Below are 27,245 nucleotides of genomic sequence, written 5' to 3' on the forward strand. Positions count from 1 at the left end.
CAAACTAAACCCTTTTAATTTGGAATAAAGGTCCAATGGCCCTGTGGCTCACCATTAAATCATTTAGTGCATATATTGTCAAAAATATTATACTAAATATAAATTAATTTGGATTGAAGATGTATGAGGCTGACAATATATGCGCCTGCAGATGTGTTAGAGTTCTGTGTATACTATCATTGCCGAGTCACTGTGCTATATATAGACTCACTCAGGTGATTACTAACACCCACACCCATATACTGTAACCTATATTCGCAGGCGGCTGACTGCGGACGCGGGTATATACAAATGTACTAGCGACACAGTATAAGATTGGCCGCAATTTCACAAGTCAGAATACATCCATCCACAGAATGTCAAAAATATACAAACATATACAGACTTTTTTTTCTAGAAATAAAAAAATACCGGCTATGATTGGAAGACCCACTACGAACCCTGTCATTGGTATCGTCATACTTGCTAGTTCAGAATTGCAACTGAATTGAATAGCCTACTCGCTTATATTCGTGTCAACAAACAAATTATAAGCAAACGTACGATACCTAATCGAATAAAATGTTCGCCATTTTGTGTTGGGTTTCACATTAGGCTTTCCAATTACATCAGAGACGCTGAAATTCCTGGAATTTCCCGTATATCCCACAAACAGGCAATCACATTCATTGTAGCTCAGGTTACAAGGTCAACTCAAATAAATAGAAGCGAGGAAATTTAGGGGGTTTATAAAGTGAGGGCCTGTAGGTCGAAAAGTACCTTGATATCAGTCGAACTAAAAACGGCGACACTTCCAGGAAGGATTGAACTTTTATATATTTCAATTTCAAGCATGCAAATTGTCATATATAAAAACGTGCCATTATTAAGTGCTAAAAAGCAGGGTTTTTGCGTGTTTTTCAAGAATAAGTCCCCTAAAAATAACTCGATCACTATGAAATTTTTGTGGGCTCGAGAACTCATTAAGCCAAACCATGAAACCAAAAATCAACACAATCGGTTCAACAGCCAATGTTTGTGCCTTGTTGACACACTGGTACTCAATTCATTTTCAATGAAAACTGCTTCATCAGACCGTTTGCATAGGCAAACCTATGGTTCGCCAAAAATTATATGAAGCATATGTAGATACATTTAACTTGATGATAGTTTAGGGTAACATGCAATTGCTGTCAAAACTGTATGGTTACTACTCGTAGAACTTGAAAGCATGTTATTCAATGATGTCGTAGATTTTGTAAATTCAATCGATGCCAAATGTCATTTCCTTTTCATGTGGCTTTTTAAAGCAGCTTCTTCCATGTTACTTATACTGAAACTTTGCTGGCATTTTTAGCCCACTTGGGACTTTAGTCCCGGCGGGCTATTGTGTCCACTTTTCGTCTGTCTGTAGTCTGAAACCAATTATTTTGGGAAATATTTTGTTCATACATGTGTCTATCCAAGATACATCGTCAATTATTTTGGGAAATATTTTGTTCATACATGTGTCTATCCAAGATACATCGTCAACCCAAAAAATGGGCCATTGAGAATCAAAATAGCAGACTGGTGGCTTTTACATATGTTTGTGTCCCCCAGAGGCCCATCTGCACGAGGAAAGTTGGGTTAATCAGACTCAAGATGGCCCTCCTGTGACCTTTTTTGTGCCCGAAATGTCAATTTTGGCACAAAGTTTTTGAGGAAAATATCAGCAGGTGTTAACTTGTAGTCTCTTCACTTGAAATTGGGATCACCCGATTTTTTTTCCTGCCACCAAGGCGAGAGAAATATTGAATAATATACAATTTGTCTATTGGCACCTATGCATATTTCATAACCATGATCAATGGCAATGTTGTAGCTCATGACATGTTCAGAATCCCACAATGTACAAAGAATTTTAAAATCGAGAATTTATTTCTAAAATGAAAAATACACGACGTTTCGATCTCACATTAGAGACCATCGTCATTTTGACGATTTCGATGCCAGGGCACTTGAGAATGATATCGATGATCACGAATTACGTAGCTTCCTCGATAACCATGTCACACATTATAAACCACAGACTATAGACCACAGCACCATTTACTGAAGAATGCCTACCAAATAAAAGCATTACCACTCACACATAGATGTCAATGAATAAATAACTAAATAAATCAATGAATAAAGAAAACACTGAAACCATCACAGTCAGGTTTGAGATTATCACTAAAAACACAGGCCGAGGGTATATATACAGGGGAAAACAGGTTAATTGAGTAAAATAGTGAGTGAGTAAATAATAAGTGTTTGGCAAGGCATGAAGTAATATACTTAGAAGGACTATGACGTCATGCCAATGCTAGTAAAATGGATCGAAAGTCGAAAGAAAGCGCTGACTCTTTTCATTTTCATAGTAACTTCAAATTGTAACTCTGTTCTTGTAAAACAGTGGACTCAGCTGAAAAAAATGTGACTCAAAAATGTTTCAATACGCGTTATAGGCCTCACTTTCATTACCGGAAGTATGTATCAGTTTTCAGAACCTGTCAATTACAATCCAATAAAAATCTGTCGCTTCAAAGGTTCAGTAAGCATTTTCTTATAGATTATACACTCACTCACCTTTTCCAAGATATGCCAATAACAACAATGTGTAAAAGATTTTCAAATAGCGATTGGTTCCGTCAAACACACCTAACATATAAACCAGAGCCAAAAACAAATGAAACGTCAGTCGATTTCGATCGTCGCTTCATCTTGGTTTAATTGTGTATTGTAGGGTTGTTGCCGCTACGTGTGTTTTAAAGAAGGACAGTGAAGTTGGGAAAGGGCCAGTGAATCTTGGAAATTGTTCAATTAACTTCAAACAGTTTAGCCTAGGCGTAAATGAAATCATGCAGCATCCAGGTTTACACCATGCATGTGGAGAGGGTCAATTTGAGTAATTGGGGAAAACCCACTACCGTGTGTATTCGTGGTGATCATCATTTTGCAGTTGCGTGTGAATACTACATGTTTAGGGCTTCAAGGAGATCATGGCAGTATATTTGCCATTACATGGGCAGTGCATGCAGTGCTTCATCTAGCCAAAAATAGAGGGGCGGTCCGCCCCGCCCCCAAAAATAGCCGCCCTGGTGTCCCATACTTGCCCTTGTGCCCTCATCACTTGCCGTAGGTCCGCCCTCCTGCCCTTGTCAGTCGGCTTTCAAAATGAGCCGTCGCATCCGACTGTTAGTAAGTATCCTGCGACGGCTATGAAATATCTCGTATGATATCAACGATAGTAGCTCATGTGATCAGTGGTTATATTTAAATGTACTGCAGTCAGTGTGCATCGTGTGAAAACGTGCCTCAGACGCGTGGCCTAGTTTAAGTTTCCAGGAAAATGGCTGACTTCCAAACTACTGCCAATCATTCTAGCGACTGCCGCTGTAAACCTGGTAGTGTATATTCGATGGATTGTTTCGTTTTGAACACATCGTGATGCTCTGGATATTTTTATCTAGACTATTAGACAAATTTTACATATACAAGGTGAAAAACTCGCAGAGACAATTAGTTTGAGTAGCCTAATAGCAATAATGTGTTCTTAAGCTGGCTGCTTACCAATTATCAACAGTTACTTGCCAATCACTAACACTATCAATTTAAATCAATTAATTTGATATTTCTAAGATTAAAAATATGCAATTTCATGTGGGCCTATACACTATTGCTGGCTCTTTTTCGCTGTATCATTTGCTTTTGAGATTGCTTTTTCTACTATTTTTTGTCTGCAACTGGTTTTCCAAACTGGTTTTCCAAATCATTTTGAAAGCCCTATCAATATTGATTAACTTTTGTTCATTGACAGGCATAGGTGTAAGGATGTACTGTGGTCTAGTGTGTCACTCATGGCAAAATCAGAGTTAAACATAGCTTTAAGTCCTCAATCGTAGTAGGGGGTACCTCAATTCTATGCAATAGGGAACATTGCAGGTTGCCCCTAATACAGACATGAGTGCGTTATTATGTGCCCTTGCTCCAATGGAATCACGCACAAAAATGCTCTTATTTGAAATCAGCACCCTGCCCCTTTTTAGCCCACTTGGGATTTTAGTCCCAGCGGGCTATTGCGTTCACTTTTCGTCCGTTGTCCGTCCGTCCGTCCGTCGTCCGTCCGTCCGTACGTCCGTAGACGGAATCCAGTTATTTTGGGAAGTTTTGAAGACCCTTTAAGGTAATGTCTTGATATTTGTGTTACACATGTATCTACCCTAGACACATCTTCAGCCCAAAAACTGGCCCTGTCAGATTCAAGATGGCCGACTGGCAGCCATTGTTGTTCGCCAAAATCAGCACTTTTTACACATTTTTGAACTTTTTGAGGGAAATTTTGAAGACGCTTTTATCAATTACCTTGATCTTTCGGATATATGTGAATTCCCCCAGGGCCCATCAGCATAACAAAAATTGGGTCGATCGGACTCAAGATGGCCGTCCTATGACCTTTTTAGTGCCCAAAAATGTTATTTTTGGCCCAAATTCTGAGTCCTGTAGCTTCCTACTGGTTTATCATTTCTCATTGCAATTTGTGATGGGTATTCTTTGGAAAGGGATGTTTTATACCTGAGATAGGTATTTTTCATCAGCCTATTATGACGCAATTGGCGGCCATCTTGGTGTCAGCAGTACTCATTCTAATGGGAAAAAGTTTTTCCACATTATATTGATACCTAAGCGTATTTTGTTACCACAATCAATTATAAAGTTGTAGCTCATAACGTGTTCTATGATTGTGGTGAGTTTGAAGGTCATTGGTTTTTGTATATGGCCACCAGGGGGCGTTGAATAATACAATATCTTAGTATTTCTATATTATATTCGTATCAATGCATATTTTGTAACCACAATCAATTGCAAAGTTGTAGCTCATGACATCATCTATGATTGTGGCAAGTTTTAAGGCCATTAGTTATTCTATATGGTCACCAGGGGGCGTTGAATAGTAGAATAACTTAGTATTTCCTTATTGTATTGGTACCTAGGCATATTTTGTTACCACAATCAATTAGAAAGTTGTAGCTCATAACGTGTTCTATGATTGTGGTGAGTTTGAAGGTCATTGGTTTTTGTATATGGCCACCAGGGGGCGTTGAATAATACAATATCTTAGTATTTCTATATATTATTCGTATCAATGCATATTTTGTAACCACAATCAATTGCAAAGTTGTAGCTCATGACATCATCTATGATTGTGGCAAGTTTTAAGGCCATTAGTTATTCTATATGGTCACCAGGGGGCGTTGAATAGTAGAATAACTTAGTATTTACTTATTGTATTGGTACCTAGGCATATTTTGTTACCATGATCAATTACTAAGTTATAGGTCGTGACGTGTTCTATGATTGTGGTGAGTTTCAAGGTCATTGGGTTTTGAATATGGTCACCAGGGGGCGTTGAATAGTAGAATAACTTAGTATTTCCATATTAAAGTGGTAACGAGGCATATTTTGTTATCACAATCAATTACAAAATCGTAGCTGCTGACATGTTCTATGATTGTGGTGAGTTTCAAGGTCATTGAATTCTGTATATGGTCACCAGGGGGCGTTGAATATTGAAATTGTTAGATTGTTGAGCATTTGGAACCACTTCCCAAGTGGGCATGGTGTCCCTGGACCCCTAGTTAATGCTAGATGAAGCCCTGGGATGAGATTGAATTTGGGTCAGTTGGCACAACGAACCCTGAACTGTGCGCGCCGCCGTGGTAAACAATAAGGGCAAGCTCTCATTCTAAATCTTTAGAATATGGAGTAGGTCTAAGGCCAAAAAAAAAGATGCCTTGTTTCTCATCACACTTTTGTTTTTTACCATGACGAGGGCGGGCGGTTTTTATTTTTATGTACTTTTAAAAAAAAAAAAGTAGAAATAAAAAGAACTGTTTGAATTTTTTTTGGGGATGCGGGAGGTGTCTTTTTATTTTTATTATATCAATAAAAATATCCCTCTGACATATTTTCTTCAGATGCGGGAGGTAGTTTTTTATTTTTATTTAACTGGAAAATCACTGCTTAATCCTGAAAATGATTGGTGAATCCTGAAAATCCATTGCAACACCTCAAATAAAAAAAAGAGTAAACTTCAAAATTAAACAATAAAAACATTATATTAACCATAAAATGTTACAAAACTTAATTGAATGATTAACAAACTTGATTTATAAAATGAAATTACAAACTTAATAAAAATGAATTACAGTTTTAACATAATAATATAGATACGATTTGAGACCATCGAGAAGCAACGCCCAATATTGATGGAAAACATACAATTTGGCCTAACACTAAAGGGACATTGTCGGAATTTATGCTAGACATTGGCTTGGTTTATAAAATGAAATTACAAACTTGATAAAAATGAATTACAGAATTTTAACATAATAATGTACATATGATTTGAGACCATCTAGAGCCAAAGCCCAATATGGATGGAAAACACACATATTGGCCTAACACCTAACCCTTGTCGAAATTTATACTGGACATTGGCTCTAAATAGCTGTATATCCAGTATAAACTTTTCAACCAACAAAAATGTATAAAAATATAATATGTAAAAATGCAAATTTACTTGAAGCCCAATGTTCTACAGGCTGCAAATTAGAATCTAATTCAAGGCAATGCGTACATATAGTGTGCCAAAATTTACTTGTCAAATACTTTCCTTTTACGCTTGAGAACACGACCTAATTTTGTGTCAAAGCAGGGTTCACAGATGGGGTACAAGTCAACCGAACCAGCTGCAGTGGTGAAATCCTCCTGACCCCCACAATTGGTGCAGATATTGACAAACTGTTGACTGGAGTAATACGGGACTTCAATAGGCGATAAGCAGTTTAGATTTTTGCGTATGTATACCTTATCGCCTAACAACTTCTCATCTTCATTTTCAGATTCAAACACTATTTCTTTTATAGTGGTACCACATACATAGAGCACAGACTCCATCAACACCATAAGATTTTCCCGTTCTTTAGGCGATAGCTTTTTAGCCGAATATAAAACACGGGATTTGTCACACTCGCTACAAATAGCAATTTCACCAACATTTTTAGCAGTTTGTGCTGTAGGATTGAAGGGAATTTCATGCCCACCAGTTTTCTGGGTGCTAGATGGGGGCTTGTCGGTGGTTTTTGTACCATAAACCTCAGTAAATGGTTTGTAATGTTCCCCAGAATCATCTACCACAGGGAATGGGAGGAAATGTATTTCCTTGAAGTCGTCTGCCGGTATAGTTGAAAGGGAGCAGAGCTGGCAATCGAATGCACCACATTTTTTAAGGCAGAAACTGTATTGACCAGTCTGCCCACAGTGTTTAAGGAGATTCTTAATGACCTGGCTTTTATGTACATCCCGAGATTTAGAGTAAGGGTCTAGTTGTTCATCTAAGTCATTTACAGTTTCGAAAAATTCTCTGATTTCTTCTTCCGTAGCTGATTCCATGCATGTGAAACTCTCACCTTTAAGTTCTAATTTTTCAATGAGGGAATTCAGTAACTGCTTTGCAGGGCGGGTTGAATCTAAGAGAGCAGGGCCCATCCCATCATTTTTCTCAACAGCAGCTCTTATCTCTTTCATATTACTACACCCAGAGAGAATGTTTTCGAAACTGTCAGTAGACTCCTGCCGCATAAGACCAACACATTGTAGGGCAATATTGATAATTGACATTATGCGCTCAACTGGGTTTAACCAGCTATTATATGGTGGTGTTCTTACAGCAACCAAGAGATCAAGCTGAAATCTCAAGAAAATACACAGATACGACAACTGTACAGTTATAAAATTAAGCCTGTGGTCAGGGCCACCATCCGAATAAATAAACAGAATTGGCTTTCTAACCTGAGTATCCAATATCTTGATAATTTCAGTGGCATGTCGAATTGGGCTAGACGGTTCTAATATACTATCTTTGAGATTCACAAAGACTTGCCCAGAATAGAAACTCCCAGTGATTGAGTCTGGCACATCAATCAGCAATGTCACACTTGGAGTCAACCCAAACTTTGTGAAATCATGATCACCAACTGAAAATAGCTTATCCTTGTCTACAATTACCTGCTTACCACGATCACACGCTGCCACAGGATATCCCGGTTCACCTAATTTGATTTTATGTTTATCATCTATTGAAATAAAGACACATTTATCTCTAAACCTAATGGCCATCTCACGTTCGTATTTGTACAATGCTGATGCATAGTGAGAATCAATGTGTGAGTGCCTCACCTGCCTTTTCTGCACCATATACTTCAATTTTAACCTACCCGTGTATTGGTAGGCAGATTTTGAATATGGGTCCTTCGGCCAAAATTGAAGTCTAAGCCATTGTTCAGAAGGTATAGGTGTACCTTCTGGACAATGGCTGGAGACTTCTTTGTGTAGGTGGTGGATGGACATTGCTGTGGCAATATGGCACACAGCATCATGGCGACGATCATCTGTAACCTCGCCACAAATTTCATTTATATACTTCTCCACCTCAACCCAAAACGGCTAAAACTTGGCTTCCCGGCCTTGATTTAAGGTTCTCATATCTGCCACCAGATCTACATCCCCAGATTCCATAATAAGCCTGACACGTGAATCAATTATGGCCTGCTCTGCAGTTTCTCCAACAGACATATCACCCGAAATAAGTTTATAGATATTTCTGAATACCAGAGGTTTTAATTTTACTACAGACCCGACCATTTTTTCAACAACTTTGCGCATTTCACGTGTATGGAATTTTGGCATGTCGGCCGACAGTTTAAGGATAATATGGCTATTTGAATCTATTGTATCTTCATTTTCTGAGCATTTCCATACAAAATGCAAGGAACCAAGATTGTTTCCAGTACTGTAAGTGTACAAGACAGACCTAAATCCAACACCATACATTTTTATGCTTTTTATAACTTTGTACCTTTCTTGAGGATTTTCAGGTAGGTATTGGTTCAGAAATAGAGGTTCATTGTCACCCAATACAGTTAAAGCTTCATAAATGTCTGTCATATATTCAGCATGAATTTTGGGAAATGGCATACCATATGGCAAGTCTATAGTACTATAAGCGTCATCAACACTCCGTACTGGTTCCTGTAAACTGTGTATCCGATTCATTTCTGCTGTTCTCTTATTCAGATAATCGATATACTTGTCTAATGCCATAGCTAGGTTCTCTACCATCTCCTTCATGTGCTTCCATTGGTCATCTGTAGAAATCCATTTCTAGAATACAAAAATATTTGAATTTTGATAATCCCTTGTCAAAATTTTGTTTGTGGAATACATGACTTGCCCACAGATTTTTACATTTAATACCATGGCCCTAAAAACAGAGCAGTTTGAAATGCAATGACATAAGCCTGAAGCATCACTGAGCAAGCTGAAATAAAGGCTTGTATGTAATAAACAGGAAGTGGATAAGTCCGTCAAAGTAATACATAGAAATATAAAGTCTGCTGTCCACCATTGAATTTTAACTATTGATATAGTTCATAGTCAGTTAAAGAAAATAAAAATGCAATACAGACATCCTTGAAATAATGCCCATGACGTGTTCTTGTGTAGGAAATATTTTACATTTACAATCTTGTTTGTGAATATATTCGCTAAAGTATAATTAATTTTCTCTAACTCGGTTTTCAAATATAATTTTAAAGTATGAAAATTCAAGGGGGTTTACCTGTTGTAAAACAGTAAATAACATATCTCTAAATGATGACATCTCCGTTTCAGATAGTTGCGTACGTTTATGTTTGTGGAGCTCCGGGCGATTATACCCATTTAGTGGCTTGAGTGCTGTTGGGATTTCGCAGCTCCGAGAAGCTAATTTATCCTGAAAATAGATATAAAACATTTTAAACGTGCATATAGCTTCCATTCAAAGTCTTGTGCGAAAAGTTAGTGGACATTTTATGCTTTCCGGAAAAAACGCATTAAAACATTTTCCGCAAATTGATCACAATGAATTTTAATGTCCGAAGAGAAACAAATAGGGGTCCAGGGACACCATGCCCTCTTGGGATAAGTATAATTATACTTCAATGAAAAATGGCAAACCAGTAGGAAGCTACAGGACTCGGCTACCAGTAGGAAGCTACAGGAAAATTGACATTTTTGGGCACAAAAAAGGTCACAGGACGGCCATCTTGAGTGTGATCGACCCAATTTTTCTCATGCTGATAGGCCCTTGGGGATACAAATACATACGAAAGATCAAGATAATTGATCAAAGCATCTTCAAAATTTCCCTTGAAAACTTCAAAAATGTGTAAGTGCTGATTTTGGTGAACAATAAACGCAATAGCCCGCTGGGACTAAAGTCCCAAGTGGGCTAAAAATGAGAAGCTGGAAGACGATTTAATACAATTTCTCGTTGATTTGAAAATTTCTAAAATGGGGAGGGGGTACTGGGCAGACAGCCGTCAATTCTAAATTGAGCAACATTTTGGTTAATAGGCATATAACAACATGTATTCTCTGACCTTGTAGAATTTTATGTATAGCTTAGGCCAAAACAAAATATATGTGTGGATACTATCGCCTCCAATTTTTTTGGGGAAGGTAGGTAGGAAAATTGTTTTATTTTTTCAAAAACCTTTTATTTGAAAATGAATGGGGAACGCGCTAATGGGATAAACTTACGACATACTATAGCAAGAAAATTAACTTGCAAGTACCACTATGACTAACTTCCAAGTATATGGCCTATGGAAGTAATGTATCAGTAATACCATCACCTCAAAAGTCAAAGAATGCGAAGGGTTTTTTTCATTGCTTATTCATTATTTTCAGTCACAAAATAAGCAACGCTTAAAAACCTAAGAACCTTTACCAACAAATAAACAACATACATATTAATTCAAGAATTTTTTGATGTGTTACTTGGTAATTATAAATCATCATCACCCTTGTTTACCTTTCATCAGTATCAAAATTTTGAAGCTGAAGAAATGTGTAAAACTACGATGTATTGTACCTAGGTCTCCAAACGTTAACAAAAAAAATATCTCTTAGTTATCAATAGGACTATTTATGGCCTGTTGAATCAGAGACTACGACACTGTAAAAAATATAAGCCTTATTACAATTCAACAGAGACTAGACATAACAGACTGTCCAATGATTTATGATAGCATTTGGAGTGAAATTGGGCAACAGGTTCAATTTATGTTCGATAGATGGCGCTAGTAGTAGCTCAGCTGTCAAAATATGTGAGCTCACATGGCAGTCACATTCCGGTAATAATCCCTAAATTTCAAGACATAAAGATTGCAATCCCGGTCGATTTTGAAAAAGTTTTATCGATGACTTTTATATGTGTTGTGCATTTTCCGGATGTTTGAACATGAACAATGAAAAATGGTTACTCCAAAATTTTAGATGACGAAAATTAAGCCAATAAAATAAAATGACTCGGCGTAATTCATTTAAATCGGTGGGGAGACCGTAACCACACATACATTTTGTTTTGGCCTTAAATAAAAATCAGCAAGTTTTAAGGAAAAACAGACAGGTATAAGTCAGCTACTTACATGATTGCCGTCTAACATCCACATGACATCGGTCAATAATGTGACGAAGTTATTCCCAATCGTCAATGATGATGCTGGCCAGCCTGGTCCACCCATGGTTTTAAAGACTAGCAACACATGATTAAACAGTTCATCTTTTTTGTTTCTTATTGGATCAATCATCGGGGGCCAGGATTTTCTTGCAGCTGCAGCCATTAATGTCTGGAATGCATTCCGCTCTGCTGTACTGCTACTGGCCTTTTTTGTCTCCAAAGTATATTTTACATATATACCAAAGTCTTTTAAATCACTGATTACAGATGTCACAGGTATTGACTGGAAGTGACCTTCTAAGGTCCTAGAAATATCGGCTTTCAGTAAATCTGGACACTCTCTCTCTATATACTTCTCGTGAACGTCACGCATTTCTTCACTAACTGTCAAGTTTGAGTAAGGACCGGCCAACGCATTTTCGAAAAGTTCCATCACTGTTGACTCTGGAGATACTTGTAGAATTGGCCAACGTAGTATTGGCTTCTTTTGGAATATTATTTGAACAGATAGCAACATCTTGGACGCTATTACCACCACATTTTACCAAGAGAAATCGCTTCGAATAAGAATCACGCCAGAAATCAAGCTCCACAGCGACCTTGGCATTTGACATTTAGGCCTACGGTAACCGACTCCGTTGATATGGGTTCGAGTCACCAGTGTGGTGCCGATGATATTTATGATATTTATATTTATATATCAACTTTTCTCGATACGTTCATAGAGATATAAAATGATAAAAAGATGACGATATGCGTAATATAACGATGCGGGCGGGCGGATTTTAATTTTTATAAAAAACAAATTTATTTTCGAGCTATGATGCGGGAGGGCGGACTTTATTTTTATCGCTAATTTGCCGATGATTTTTCCGATGCGGGCGGGATTTCAAAATCATGAGAAACAAGACATCTTTTTTTTTGGCCTAAAATGAAATCTCCAAAATGCCGGTTTATGTCGTAATTATTTTTGTCTCAGGACCCAAAATAATGGCCTCGATTCAAATAGAGCACAATTTCGATTCACCAATTAGCGCTTAGGAATTTCACTATGTAGTGTCAATTACTCCTCAAAAATTTCAAGGTAAAATCCAAGTTCATCACAATACCAAATAGCTCATTTGCTGTTTATTTCCATGCATTAAATGTTGTGTTATTCTGTAGTCAAGGCTTTCATATGATGTAAGATTTGATAAGGTGGGCCACCAAAATGGTGTCCTTTTGGCCCTCCTGAAATTAATCCGAACTTACTTGGATTTGAAGTGAGCGCTCAGATCTGTCATGTTCAAACTCGATATACTCGAGAAATGGAAATAGGAGGATGTTGATTTCTGTTTGGTATTTGAGGACTTAAGTGTGTAGTTTATTGTAAGCTATTGGGTTCAAATCCCACTATAACCGTTTTCGTGCAACATACGAAAAAAGTGCCGGGCTCCTGAACAAGCTGCAACGCTCAATACATGTACTTAGCATGTAATTTACATACATAACTCAATCATTACTTAATTTGTTATGGATCAGATATTAATAAGCTGTACAGGTAATAAGCCTAAAAACCCTTGAAAGCTCATGCATGTTAATCTTACAATATGTACAGATCAGTGAAATCATTCAGCTCATGAATAATCTGTATAGTTCATGAGTAGGAAGGAGTGTATCGGGAGTTAATCCAATAATTCAATACTCAGTTGATCCGAATCTGGGTGAAAGCTATTAGAGGGGTCATCTCTATTATGTTGCCAAGTATAATTTATTGGACATCATTCTTAGATACCTTAGGAAGTGTTCATAAATGTTGTACAAAAAGTATAAAGGGGGCATCGATCTTAATCACCCTCACTATATGTACCGGAATATCGATTGTGTATATCATCTAACTTAAACAATGGTTACCATAAAACTTATTACAGCCAACTGGTTAATCGGGTCAAGGTCTGTGTGTATATTGGTAAAATTATCGTTCGAAACCTCGTAGTCTTCCATGATATCGTGATATGAACGTAATCAAGACTAAGCTATGCTAGCAATACCCCTCGGCCAAAGTATGAAGGCTCAACATATTTGAATTGAGACAATCCAATTGTAGGCTTAAGAGGAACAAGGTTCAAAATACCTATTCCACACACAAATATTCCTTTGGTGGCTATCATTTATGACCTGAGCTTGAGTGCTAATGGGTTAAGAAACATCTTTGGAACTTAAATATTTAATGGGGATTTCTGATGAATACAAAATAGAAAATAGTCAATCGATTGACAGGATCTAAGAAAATGTCATTTTTGGCATCAATCCAACATGCCACAAAAGGGAATATCTTTTTGGGATAAGAAATATGTTGGATGACAGCTGGTTACCAATGAAACATTTTCTAGATTGCTCAAGGTTGAATTAATATGTGTCTTATATAGCGCTAAATCCAGCCAGGCTGCTCAGAGCGCTTTACATTTTTCGGTATTATTACCCCGGCCAATTTTATACTCTTACATGTATCATCTTTCATGTCATCTCTCCCTGGGGAGAAGTAACACCGAGCTGCTAACAAACGCTCAGGAGTCATCTATCAGGCCAGATACCCATTTACTCCTGGGTGGAGAGAGGCAATGAGGATGAGTGTCTTGCCCGAGGACACTACGGCAATGTACGGGGTTCGAACCCACGACCTGGCTTCCCAGAGCCGAACGTTCTAACCGCTCGGCCAGACCGCTCCTTAATCTGGAAGCGCACTTAATCTGGAAGCGCGAGGTGTGCACATTCATTACAATTTGCGTAGGGTTAATCATTCAGAAAAATAGAATTCATATTCAGCATGAATGAAAATCGCGCCGGTACGTTAAAACAAATTGACCTAAAGTCTATGGCTCTACCAACTACTGTTTGCGCATTTACCACTAACTACCCTACCACGGTGTAATCTACCTATGCATCAAGGCCAATGGGTCTTTTGTTCATATAACCTATTTTATTTTTTAGGTGGACCTGTGGAAAGATAAATCGAATTGCGGCATCATTGTCAGTTTATCGAACCCATGTGCAATTCCATTCAAGTAGGGAACTAGCTTTTGTAAGCTTTAAAGCGTCTTCACATTTGAATAAAGAAAATAATTATTTGGTGCATTTGTCTCAGATTTTATGCTGTTCGTATTGGACATATCTGAGATTAAGGTGGACCCAACTCAGCTATAAAGATACTGATTATTTTGTAAGATATCTTGTGTTGTCAGGCAACTGACATTTGATCTGTGTCAAGACATAATGGTAATGTAGATGCATAGCAGATTCTTGACACCATTGACTGTTCATATATCCCATGACAATGTTAACAAAACTTTATTGCATAGAGGTACTGGAATTGACAATCGCAAGGAGTTGGACGTCGAGTGCCGGAGGGGTGGGGCACAGACAGTAGAATAATTGCTGCATTGATATTCAGTTCAGAGAATATAACCTGGATGCCACCAGGGGCCATGGACAGAATGAATGAATGAATGAATGAATGAAAACTGCATACCGGTATATACTGAAAAGGGGAAGTTTAGTAATGCAGGTGTCAATGAATGACCTGTCTGACCAGTAAGCCCTGTGAATCCGTCGCGAGGATACGTGAATCCTTCTTGTATGCCTGTCATATTGAAAATAGAAATAATCGAATGCCTCACCCAGGGTCATTCAGTGACACCTGCAGGAGTCTGACAATAATATCATTGTATCCTTGTTACCAAAGTGTGATGTACAATTCAAAGCAAATAAATTCTGAAGAAATGTGTTTGTTTTATTTTTATCTATCCATATGCCACCAGGGGCTGTGAATAACATGGTTATATACATATGCTTCATAATGATAGAGAGTTTCAAGGTCAATGGTTCTGTATATGTTCACCAGGGGGTGTTGAATATTGTATTTGCAGGCAGTCGCCAAGTGAGCATTGTACAATACTCCTGACAGTTTGCCATGGATTACTATCTTTGCAAAAACCTGAATTTATATGTTTTTAGCTCTCAAGCAGTGAGAGAGCTATTACAAGCTTGTCGGCATTGTGTCGTGTGTGTTTACCGCAAAGCAAAGCGCACGAATTTTACTGTAATTGAATTAACGAAAGATCCGGGGGTTAAATACGCTGCAAAAATTGATCCGGCAATTTTGTATTCGAGATTATTTCACATTATATTGAGTTGATAGTGATAGAAGTTGATCACAATAATATTAAAAAGATTTTTGAATAATGTTTTATTAATAAGTCGTACGGATAAATTTATTTTCCAAGGTGAATTGATATGCGGATGACTACATCAGTTGGTGTGAACGGGCACCTTTCACCCAAGGTAGTACCTTAGCGGTCTTAAATTCCTTGTTTTGTGCTAGGAAAGTCAGTGGAAGTCTTTAAATTTGAAAGGTATGCAGACAATGTCCTTGGGAGCCTTTAATTTTTCAGAGCCAACTGAAGGCAGGGTCTGAAACACGACCCCGGCCGCGGCCGCGGCCACACGTCTGAAACACGGTCCCGGCCGCGGCCGCACACGTCTTAAACACGGCCGCGGCCGCTCTTTTTTTCGTTTAAATGGTCAAATGAAAGAAAAAAGAGATTTTCTACTATCTATCTCTCTCTATATAGACTATTTCACTTTTGAACGGTTAAGCTTCAATCGACTCAACCAAACCAGATGCCTATCTATCTACCCTTTTGCTTTGCGAGGAGCTATAATCAAATTTTGATAAAATAATACATTTAGTTAGTATGAGTTTTTTTTATGTAGTGGCTATAAAATCAGTGGGAAGGCAGGAATCTGGGCCCCAGGACCACCCCCTAAATCTGCCACTGGAAAAAAGGCTTCATGGAGAATCAGATGACACTATAGACAAGAGGCTATATATTGACATAACATGCTAAACCTAAGATCCATAAACTTGAGATCCCCAAATAGGGCCTATAGTTATTTTATCATACTTGAATGAATCCTTAATATTACGTTTGCCAGACTGGCGGAGATGTTTTACAGTCTTTTGGGTTTGTTTGCGTGAAAGTAAGATTTAAGCAAAATCACCCTAAAAGGTTTGAATGCGTTTCTATGAAATGTTTCATAGTTTACAAATTAGCAAGTCGCCTTAAAATCAAGATTGTCGATTTTCTCTAAAGTTAGTTTTATCTATCTCCAGGTGACCACTCTTGATTCGCCAAGACAACAGTCTCTTTTAATCGATTTTATTCAACTAAGAAACCCCTGAGATAACGCTCCGCGTTATAGCATTACAAGTTCCACACGTAATTTACAGGCTCCTTTCATTAATTTTTCAAATTTTTTATGCATACATGCAGTATTTATGTTAATCTGACCATGGTAGTTGACAGACCGCACGAAGAAGCGGCTCAATATTTCAGGGGCCTTAGGCTTTTTTTTTGGTTCTCAGGTTAAGTAAAGACCTGCATTGAGAGTGCATTACTTTGTGCCAACAAATCAACTTTTCTACCTTAAATGTATCACCCACACAATACCCGAAAAGCTCGTATGGATAATTTACTTTGGGGAAACTGAGTTATTTACCTCCTTCGACTGGTGATTCTAATTTGGGTGAGAGTATGTTGTTGAATATTATGTATTGATCACTAGTTGATCATTGTGGGATAAAATGAACACTATTGTTTGTTTGTCCATTTTCTTAAAATCATAGCAGATAGGCATCTGGTTTGGGGCAAAATGACAGAGTCGATTGAAGCTTAAACCGTTCAAAGTCTATATTTGGACTTTTGATAGATAGTAGAAAATCTCTTTTTTCTTTCATTTGACCATTTAAATGAAAACAAAGAGCGGCCGCGGCCGTGTTTAAGACGTGTGCGGCCGCGGCCGGGACCGTGTTTCAGACCCTACCATCGGAAGGAATTTTTCAGTGGCTAGGCTTACGTCTTAAGGGTGGTCTGGGGCCCTCCCTTAGAAAAATTTTGAAAATTCAATCACCGGAGATGCGTTTTGGGACCATTTCACGGTCTCATTCACAGAAGCACGAGAAGTCGTGAGCCAACCACCTAGTACAGAGAACGACGAGCTGCTACGCGGTACAGCGTGCTTTAAAAAAAATTTTTGTTAAGCAAAAAAGTGGCCAAGGCCGCCCCTGCCGCCCCTGTTCCGACGGCCCTGTTTTTACAGTTAGACCAAAATAATTGCCAAGTTGTATGGCAGTGTGGTGTGCGTTTATTCATTTACTGCAGACGTATTGCGTGGCAACAGTCGGCGTCTTAGCCATACTATGCGAAGCACGCAAGCGTTGTCAGAACTCAGTCAGTGTCTCACACTGCACACACTACAGTAACAGCATAGGCTCGTATTGCCGTGAATACGCTTGTTTTTCATACAGTGAAATAGGTTTTTTTTGAATGAAATAAACTTTATCATAGATTTTCATCTAAGTTATTATCAGTCCAATTGCTTTTAAAAAGTCCTTGAAAGTTATATACATTGGTCTGTCCATCTTTTTGTAATATAACAGGCCATAACAAATTGATCTGACGTATTCGCCTGTTGTGATATTTTTGCTATTTTATACGATTCGGGACAAAACATTTGGTAGTAGCCCAATTTGATCTTGTCTAGCTGTTTGCCTGTGTATATAGTTTGCACTGCGATACGTGAATGGCTACTACCTTGTAAAATGAGAGCATCAATGGGCTAGGAAGGCCTCAGTTCTCTGGCTTGAATTCACGCCCAGCACGACTGTAGAATTGATGTATCTTGTGTGTACCTGTAACTCTGCCACTCATAAAGGATCGAAAAATTAATTGTTGAATTCTATAAAAAGTGTTATGGTCGATAAACCAAATTAAATCAAATGCTTTTTTTTCCGTGCCTGGATTACTCGGCAGATGCCTATCCCCATTCCAAGTGCCCCCATCCGCCATAGCTGTCCCCCATCATATCAAGAGCCTATTGCGACTCGTGCCAGATCTGTCATACTAGTCATACACGAGTGTCGTCAGTAACAAAGGTCAATAGGGGCGATCCTCGCATTTAGTTAAATGGGTTTGATACAGCAGAAAAACTTGAGAAGAGTGTTCGGGCACCAATGACCCGAGCCAGATCATCTTTTTGTCGACCGAATATTGCGGTGGCCTGGTAAACTCCGACGTCTAATCTTTAATAAAGTGGACATAAAGTGAAGAGCGTTGACAATAACAACACAAGAGCTAGGAAGAGTGAGTGATATAGAAGTCTGAGACATAGTGTCAAATGATACACGATGAATGATGTCGTTTATTTACGACAGCGCGCCAAATTGAAAATGTTGGTGTTTTCAGATACGAGATTGGTGATGTTGCGCAGGAGTGGCAACAACTACTTGTTGGGCTTTGAAATCTTTGCCGCTTCACAACAATTTGGCGCGGGATGGTCTCAGCTTGAATGGCGAGCCATCATATTCCATGGTTTTTATAAAAAACATTTTTAACCCTCAACCCAGTGACCCGCGGCTTAAACCACTCGGCCACTGCGCCTCTCATATTCCATGGTTGGCTGCATACACTCTACACGCGGCGCAAACATACAATTCTGTAGGAGTATCGCAGTATTGGAAGGCAGTGCCATGCTCCCTCCAATGGTATTGGAGGGTCACATTGTAAACTGCAGGTTGAGGCGGAGCCTTCCTCTTCATGTCGCACTTGCAACACATGTTGACCGAAACCGATGCTCACCAGGTCATTTGTACTGATGATCAGGGAGGCCATTGGCTAGGTCGAAGAGCCATTGTTGCTGTTGCATTGTCTTTGGTGCTGGCCTCACCACTGGTGATCCGGAGGAGTACCCCTCACAACGAAATCAAAGTTTTCCGGTATATCCAGCCCGGCAGCCAGCGGCGACCTTGATCGTATCTTACGAGCGAGCTCGTTCTGTTGTTCGATATTCCTGCGGATCTCCATCCTGATATTCGCTTGTTGCGCGAGAAAACTTTCATCCAGGTTCTACTCTCCTGGAGGCGGTCCTTTTTCTCGACATTGGCATTGACTGATCTGCCTCTGGGTGGGTGCGTCGATTTTTCTCCTCGGTAGTAATAGGGAATATGTTGTTTCAGGCCAAAGGTCGAAAGGTCGACCTTCAACCTTTAACCTGAAACAACATATTCCCTATTACTCTTAAAATACTCATCTAATAACTTCTAAAATCAATTTTGATAGAAAATATGTTATTAAAATGGAGAGTAAACAAATACACACTGAATTCTTAGATAGAATTAAAGATAATACATATGTAAAATCTGTAGATTATAAATTTAAGAAGTTAGCAGAATTAACAATTCATAAGAAATATCTAATTACAAATATTGATACAGTTACTAACCAATAAGGCTAAAAAAATATTTTGAAGCATAAGGTTTCCGCGAACTCTAACTCTTTTTCAAATTTAAATTTATTTTAATAAAAATTTAATATATAAATGTGCTCAAGATTAATTAAAGTTACCGCGAAAGACATGAGTAATAAATATATAAATTCAATATTATATTATTTAACTGCTAATAATAATTTAGCTGATATTTCAGGGGTAAACATAAATATTATACATAAGTATTATAAATCGGATAATAATGAATTAATTGAAATGTCAGATATATTTTGCGATAATACATGTATAATGCTATATAAAATCATGTTAGAAAAGGAAATTATTAAAGGAAATAGGACAACTTTTCTTAACGTTAATCAGAGAAAGATAACACATTATGAAATTAAGGAATGTTTTAATCAAGGAAATATCATATTGGATAACTTAGCTTTAAAAATTACACGTGTTTTAACAATTCATGATGATAATTCAAAGTCATATATCTTAAGTAGAATTAATCAAGAATTAAAATTAACAGATTATATAGCAGTATTTAAAATTTCATTATGCAATCAAAATTTAAATGAATTAATTCAGAAAATGGATACTATTGAAAAATTATTGAATGGAAAAATTACAATATATTAGATGTAGATGTTACACAAGATTTTAAAGGATCCTTTAATTCAGATGAAATAAAATCAATGTTCGAAAATAGAAAATATAAAGTTCTAAAAGAATTCTCCAATAGTTGTGTTTCAGCATTACATAAGGATGATAAAATAAAGATTTATAATAAAACAGCATGTCAATTCAAATCTCCTGGTGTAAATATAAATTTCGGTTCAAATTTAATGAGTTACATAAATTGCTATCAAGAAAGGTAGAAAGAATCATTTGAAAAATCAATTGAAACAGGATTAATTAGAATTGAAATAAGAAGTATTTCATTTGAAAAAGGATTAAAAATGATGGAGAAAAATTAAACAATACTTAAAAAAAGAAAATATTTACTATTCACCTGCATATTTACAACTTAAATGATTATTTGATGAGGTTCAACAGACTGTATGCATTTATGATTTGACTGAAAAATGCTTTTATTTCTGTTATTACGGCGATTTATTAGCAAGAAAATTTATAGGATATAAATCTAGGATTAGTAAAAATATTGAAGAGTCCTCCTTTTTACTCATTTTATCAATGTTTACAATCAAGAATATCCCATGTTTATACCTCACAATTAATCAAAATGATGATAAATCAGAATTCATTATTGAAGCAAAAAAATATATTAAAACTGAAGGAGCCTGTTATATCTTCAACTAATTCAATGTTTACAGTATTAAATAAATTAATATTTAGATTTAAATTACATGAAACAGGAATTAGATTTACAACTTTAAAAAAGAGGTACAATATCAAATCTAAACAATATCTAAATCCTTTTTATAAATTAGATGCACTTGATATTGAAGAAGATTTTGATATAAAATTATTATCTAAAAGTGAATTTAAAAGATTAGAAGAAATGAAAGAAATTAAACAATTTCAAGAAGATATCGATGAAAATAGAAATAAAATTTGTTATGAATTCAAGCAACAATTAGGTCTCGATAATGAATTATTTGAGACAGAATTTAAAAAACTTGAAATAATTCCTGAAGTAAAATTAAATGATAATTCTCCTAAAATATCTGGAATTGAAAATAATACAATTTTCGAAATTAGAGGCTTTTCAACTTAATGTAAATGTTTAACAGATCTTTATTTCAATTATATTTTAACAGATCAAGGCTTATTTGAAACTACTACTGATTTAAGAATTACTGATTAAAACATTACAATTAGATGTATTAAATGGTATTTATTTTGAATTGTCTTCGATAGAAAACACAATAAGAAAGTTACAAATAGGTGTTCATAGCCCTGATAAACACTTTATTTTATCAAAATTAGAAAAAACTATTTTCCAAGTTAAGAAAATAACACACAATCATTTTGAAATAATTGATAAAATGGATTTTGAATTGATGAAAAAGTATACTGAATATTTAAAGATTAATTCAAATGATTTCATTAATGTATGTGATATACGTAAAGAATCTGATTATTCAAGAAAAATGAAACTTAACAATATGAAAATTAAGCAATGCGAATGCTTAGAACTGTTGAAAGATAATTCTGAATATAATATTGATTTCATTAATCCTAGATATTTTAGAAATAAATTACACCATCTAATTTTAATTCATAATGATGAAAATATTTACATATCAAATGAATTTTTCGATAAAGAAATGATAAAGAATAATACTACAGAATATCAGGTGATAAAATTGATAACACACAAGCAAAAATATAATTCTCGGCGGCATAGAGAATTAGTAGTGAGTTTAATTGTTATTTGATTTGAAACATATAAAAGTTTAATATTTTAAAAATGATTATAAAATATTAAATATTTATCAATTTTTTAGTTTTTTTCTTAAATTATAAATGGATGGTTTTATTTTCAACTGGGAAAAGTGATTTGAAACATTATTGGTACACGAATTTGGTACATTTAGTCTTCCGACATTAAGTCTTTGTACATTTAGTTTCCATCCAATTAGTCTTCTGACAATTAGTCTTCCAAATTGGGACATTTAGTCTTCCTTCGTAGGTACGGTAGGTACAGTAGGGAGGTACAGTTAGTGGAAGCCTGAAACCTGGGGTTTATTATCTTAAAATACTGATAATATGGCTGAATTCTCTTCACATTTTCTTGTTACCAAAAATATATCTGAGGACAACAATAGATTAGTTGCTCTTTAGGAACTGCATAATTTGATAAGCTAGCGGGAACAAATGATTTCAGTTCACAATCATGTAGGGTTATTGTTAAATGATGCTAGATTAAAGGGAACTGTTTAATCAATTGATTAGTTATTCTTTAATCTAAGGAAACAATACATATAGCCTAAACAGGCCAATGAGTACTAATGATTTCAGTTCACATGTAGGGTTATTGTTAAAAGAGGCTAGATTAAAGGGAACTAATTAATTAGTTATTCTTTAATCTAATGAAACAATACATATAGCCTAAGCAGGCTAATGAGTACCAATGATTTCAGTTCACGTGTAGGGTTATTGTTAAAAGAGGCTAGATTAAAGGGAACTAATTAATTAATTAATTATTAAGAAGATTTTAATTCTGGAACCCCAAAAAATAAACTTAGGAAAACTCAATTTCATTTCTTACTTTTTCCCTTTTGCTCTTTAAAAATTTACTTTACATGTTATTGCTTCGCGGATGATAGCACAATATGCAAGCGCAAAGACTGTTCATGCATTATAATCAATTGATCGACTAATTAACTATTGGATAGGCTTAAATCAATAATTGTGATAAGATGTTCACGCAACTAATTGATAACTAATGAAGTGACGATATAGTCATAACTCAGACAATTTTTTTGCTTTTGATCATCATTCAATCAGTAATTTATCAGCAATTAGGCCCTACTGAATCATATATAAGGGGCTATTTTCAAATGTCATTTAGTCCAATATTTAACCCCATGCTTAAAGCACAGCTCTCAGAAGATGGAAATAATTGAAAGTACCCGAGGTGGCCAGGAGTTGTGTTACAGTGGTTACATGTATACAAAGCAATACACCAAAAAAGAAAGTATTCGCTGGGTGTGTGAAAAAGAAATGATTAATGACGAGTAAAGAAATCACTGGACCTAGAGAAACCGCAGAACATAGTCATTGTAGAGATATGACTGAAATTGAAGTAACTAAAGCAAGATTTCAAACGAAGAAACGAGCTGAAAATACGAGAGAAATTCCAATTCAAATACATTCAGAAATAATTTCAAGACTTAACAACCCAGATGTACAAAGCCGATTACCTCACGCTGATACATGCAAGAAAGTAATGCAAAGAGTTCGACGCAAGAAATATCAAAAAGATCCTGCAACCCATGATGAGCTGTTCATTACAGATACATGGTCTCTAACCCGAGAGGATGGAGAAGAGTTCCTGATGTACGATAACGCGAGCACAACATCAAGAATCATGATTTTGGCAACAGACATATGTTTGAAAAAACACTGTGAACCTGATACGTGGTTCATGGACGGAAATTTCCAGATGGCACCAACTTTGTTCGAACAGTTGTATGTAATCCATGTCCCTCTGGCTAATTCTGCTATTTCAACCGTTTATGCATTCCTTCAAAGGAAAACTCAGGAAACTTATGAAGAATTTCTCACCGTATTATGTGAAAAGTGCGATGACAAGGGACTATTTCTCTCGCCGAAAACTGTTGTGATAGATTTTGAGTTGGCAGTTCTCAATGCAACAAAATCTGTGTTTAGTGATATTGAAATAAGAGGATGCTTCTATCATTTATCCCAGTGTATATATCGTAAGATTCAAAACCTTGGACTTGCTACTATGTACAGGGACGATAAAGATTTTCAGTTATTCTGTGGATAGTTAAATGGACTGGCCTTCTTGACTGTGGATGATGTTGAATCCGGATACAATCATATACGCGAGACTGCTCCAGAAGAGGCAGCTGAGCTTGTTGATTACTTCGGCAGTAACTTTGTTTCAACGTACCGTAAAATCCGTGCTCCAGGTGGACTGTTCCGTTTAAAGCGTGTTCCCCCACAGTATCCTCCAAAGACCTGGAACATGCATACTGTTACCATAAATTCTGAGGACAGAACAAACAAGTTGTCAGAGGCTTTGAACAATAAATTCCGTATATTTGTCGGAACAAAACATCCCTCTATCTGGCGTGCTATCGAATGCTTGCAGCAGGAAAATTGCGTTGTTGAAACTCTTCTGGCACAAATGGAAGCTGGGAATCCACCGAAAAAAACGTGTCAAACGAAATTACGTTCAGCTACAAAATCGGCTGAAAAACCTCTGTGAGCAACATCGCGATGGTAAATCAAGTATAGTTCACTTTTTGCGTCGTGTTGGACGCAACCTGCGAAATTAGCGGACAAATGAATAATGAAAACTGTGCTGAAGATTGTGCTTTCTTGTATTATTGTGAATATGTTGCTGCAATATTGTAAATATCTTGTAAATATTGGTTCTTGTACATATGCAACTTAATAAAAACATTTATAAGTGAAGTGAATTTAATTTATTGTTTTTCAATCAAAGTTAGTACTATACCATACAACCATATCAACACTTAGTACAATACCATACATTAAACAATCTTAACCCATAGACTGAGTCCTATGAGCAGGTAATTAGTTATATCAGGAAGACTAATTGTCTTGGGTTGGTGATATCAAAGAGGACTAATTGTCAGAAGACCAAGTGGAAAAGACTAAATGTCCGGGAGACTAAATGTCAGAAGACTAAATGGGTGAATTCCCTCTGACACATACCATAGTATAAAAGAATAAATGAATTTATGACTTTCCTTTGTAGTATAGTTTTGTCTGACGCCATTGGTTTAATATGTTTGATACTGTGCTGGCTTTTCGTTCCCAGTTCAGCTTAGCTATGTCATCTTGTCCAAAATACATGCCGTATATTTTTATATGTTTGTTCGACCATTTAAGGTTCTAAGGACTGTCAGTTCTATTTTTGGAGGCACCTATCCTTAAACATTCCGTTTTTTGGTGGTTCACTTTAGCACCGGAAGCTTTTTCGAAATCAGATAAAACATTCCTCAATTGATTTGATGCTGGTTAAAGTTAAGGTATTGTCATCAGCAAACTGTTTCATTTTACAAATACTGTCATCCGGTAACTTAATTCCTTTAATCCTCAGCGTTACGTCTGATTTTTTTATTTGATAAAGTTTCAGCGATGATGACGTATAGCAACGCGCTCATCGGGCATCCCTGTCTAACTCCCCGTTCGAGGGAAAAGGGGGCTGTTAGGAATGAATGTAGGTAAAAATCCCCCCGGTAAATATCCCCCCGGTAAAATTCCCACAAGGTAAAAATCCCCCCAAGTAAAAATCCCCCCGGTAAAAATCCCCCCGGTAAAAATCCCCCCTAGGTAAAAATCCCCCCTGGTAAAAATCCCCCCATATCCACTTTTCTATAAAACTAGAGTAGGAAAAATTAACTTTTTACAACATTATTTAGGAATACATAAGTACATTAGATATTTTATTAAACCAAACTTACCAAGGGATTAGAACAGCCATTTCTATTGTTCAATAATTTCAAATGCCTTAAATTATCTTAGGGGTAATCACTCCGGTGCCCATAAAATCAAAGATGTTAATAACTGTAAACTAGATAATTCCGCGACTAGATAATTCTTAAGTAATAATTATTCATTTTCAACAGTGACCACTCCTAATTAGCCACTTTAGTTTAAATGACCAATTTCAATCAACTGACTCGTACCCTTAGAATAAGTATTTTGTCTCTACAGTAATTATTCTTAAATTATCTTAGGGGCAATCACTCCAGTGCCCAAAAAATCAAAGAAGTTAATAACTGTAAATCAAATGGGTTGGCTCCGTGACTAAATAACTCTTAAGTAATATTTATCCTTTTTCAACAGTGGCCACTCTTTAATTAGCAAGTAGGCTAGTTTAAATGACCGAATTCAATCAACTGACTCGTACCCCTAGAATAAGTATTTTGTCTCTACACTTATTATTCTTTATTAAACGTTTGGTAACCGTATTTAATGGATGGAATTACTATACTAGAGTTAAATAAAGCAATAAAGTGCAATAAAATTTCGAATCTATATTTTTTTAAACATAATAGCTGTTGAAAATTTTAGTGAAATCAATTATAGGGGGATTTTTACCACGGGGGATTTTTACCTAGGGGGGATTTTTACCGGGGGGATATTTACCGGGGGATTTTTACCGGGGGGATTTTAACTGGGGGGATTTTTACCTGTTACTGTTAGGAATCCATTACTTATAATTTGCGATTTAGGGTCAATATAGCACATTTTAATGTATTTGATCATATTTTCACCGATTCCGAATGCTTCAAGGGATTTAAACATAAAGGACCAGTCGACCCGATCAAAGGCCTTCATCTGGTCGATGGCTATTAAAAATGCCTCAATATTTTCATCTTCTGTGTATTGAATTATATCTCGAATTATATGGCAATTATCATGGATCCGCCTGCCTTTTACGTTGCATGTTTGACCAGGGTCAATTATATCCGTCATTACTTTGATTAACCTGTTTGTTAGAGTTTAAGTTATTATTTTATAATCATTACATAGTAATGTGATTGGTCTCCAGTTTTCTAGGCGCGCTTTTTCGTTCTTTTTGTGGATTAGCGCGATGACGCCCATCTTCATAGAATCTGGAACCGTATTTTGGTTTATACATTCACACACTACTTGATGAAAGTCACTTTGT

At 36.5% G+C, this 27,245-nt stretch overlaps 2 protein-coding genes across 2 annotated transcripts in view; both read left to right on the forward strand.

Moving 5' to 3' along the window:
* Positions 1-15,740, forward strand: part of LOC141906900 (interleukin-1 receptor-associated kinase 4-like) — a 48,049-nt gene extending 32,309 nt beyond the window's left edge. Inside the window, exon 4 of the mRNA XM_074796369.1 lies at positions 14,540-15,740. Coding sequence (XP_074652470.1) covers positions 14,540-14,559 — 20 coding nt within the window. The 3' untranslated portion in view covers positions 14,560-15,740. The remainder of the gene's footprint in view (positions 1-14,539) is intronic.
* A 7,839-nt stretch (positions 15,741-23,579) lies between these two features.
* Positions 23,580-24,876, forward strand: LOC141907751 (uncharacterized). The gene is made up of 2 exons (XM_074797493.1): positions 23,580-24,361; positions 24,470-24,876. Exons 1-2 carry the CDS (start codon positions 23,580-23,582, stop codon positions 24,804-24,806), a joined length of 1,119 nt encoding a protein of 372 aa, XP_074653594.1. The 3' UTR covers positions 24,807-24,876.
* Positions 24,877-27,245: the final 2,369 nt, after the last annotated feature.

The sequence above is a fragment of the Tubulanus polymorphus genome, chromosome 6 (genome assembly GCF_964204645.1).
Source record: "Tubulanus polymorphus chromosome 6, tnTubPoly1.2, whole genome shotgun sequence".
NCBI classification, from domain to species: Eukaryota; Metazoa; Nemertea; class Palaeonemertea; order Tubulaniformes; family Tubulanidae; genus Tubulanus; species Tubulanus polymorphus.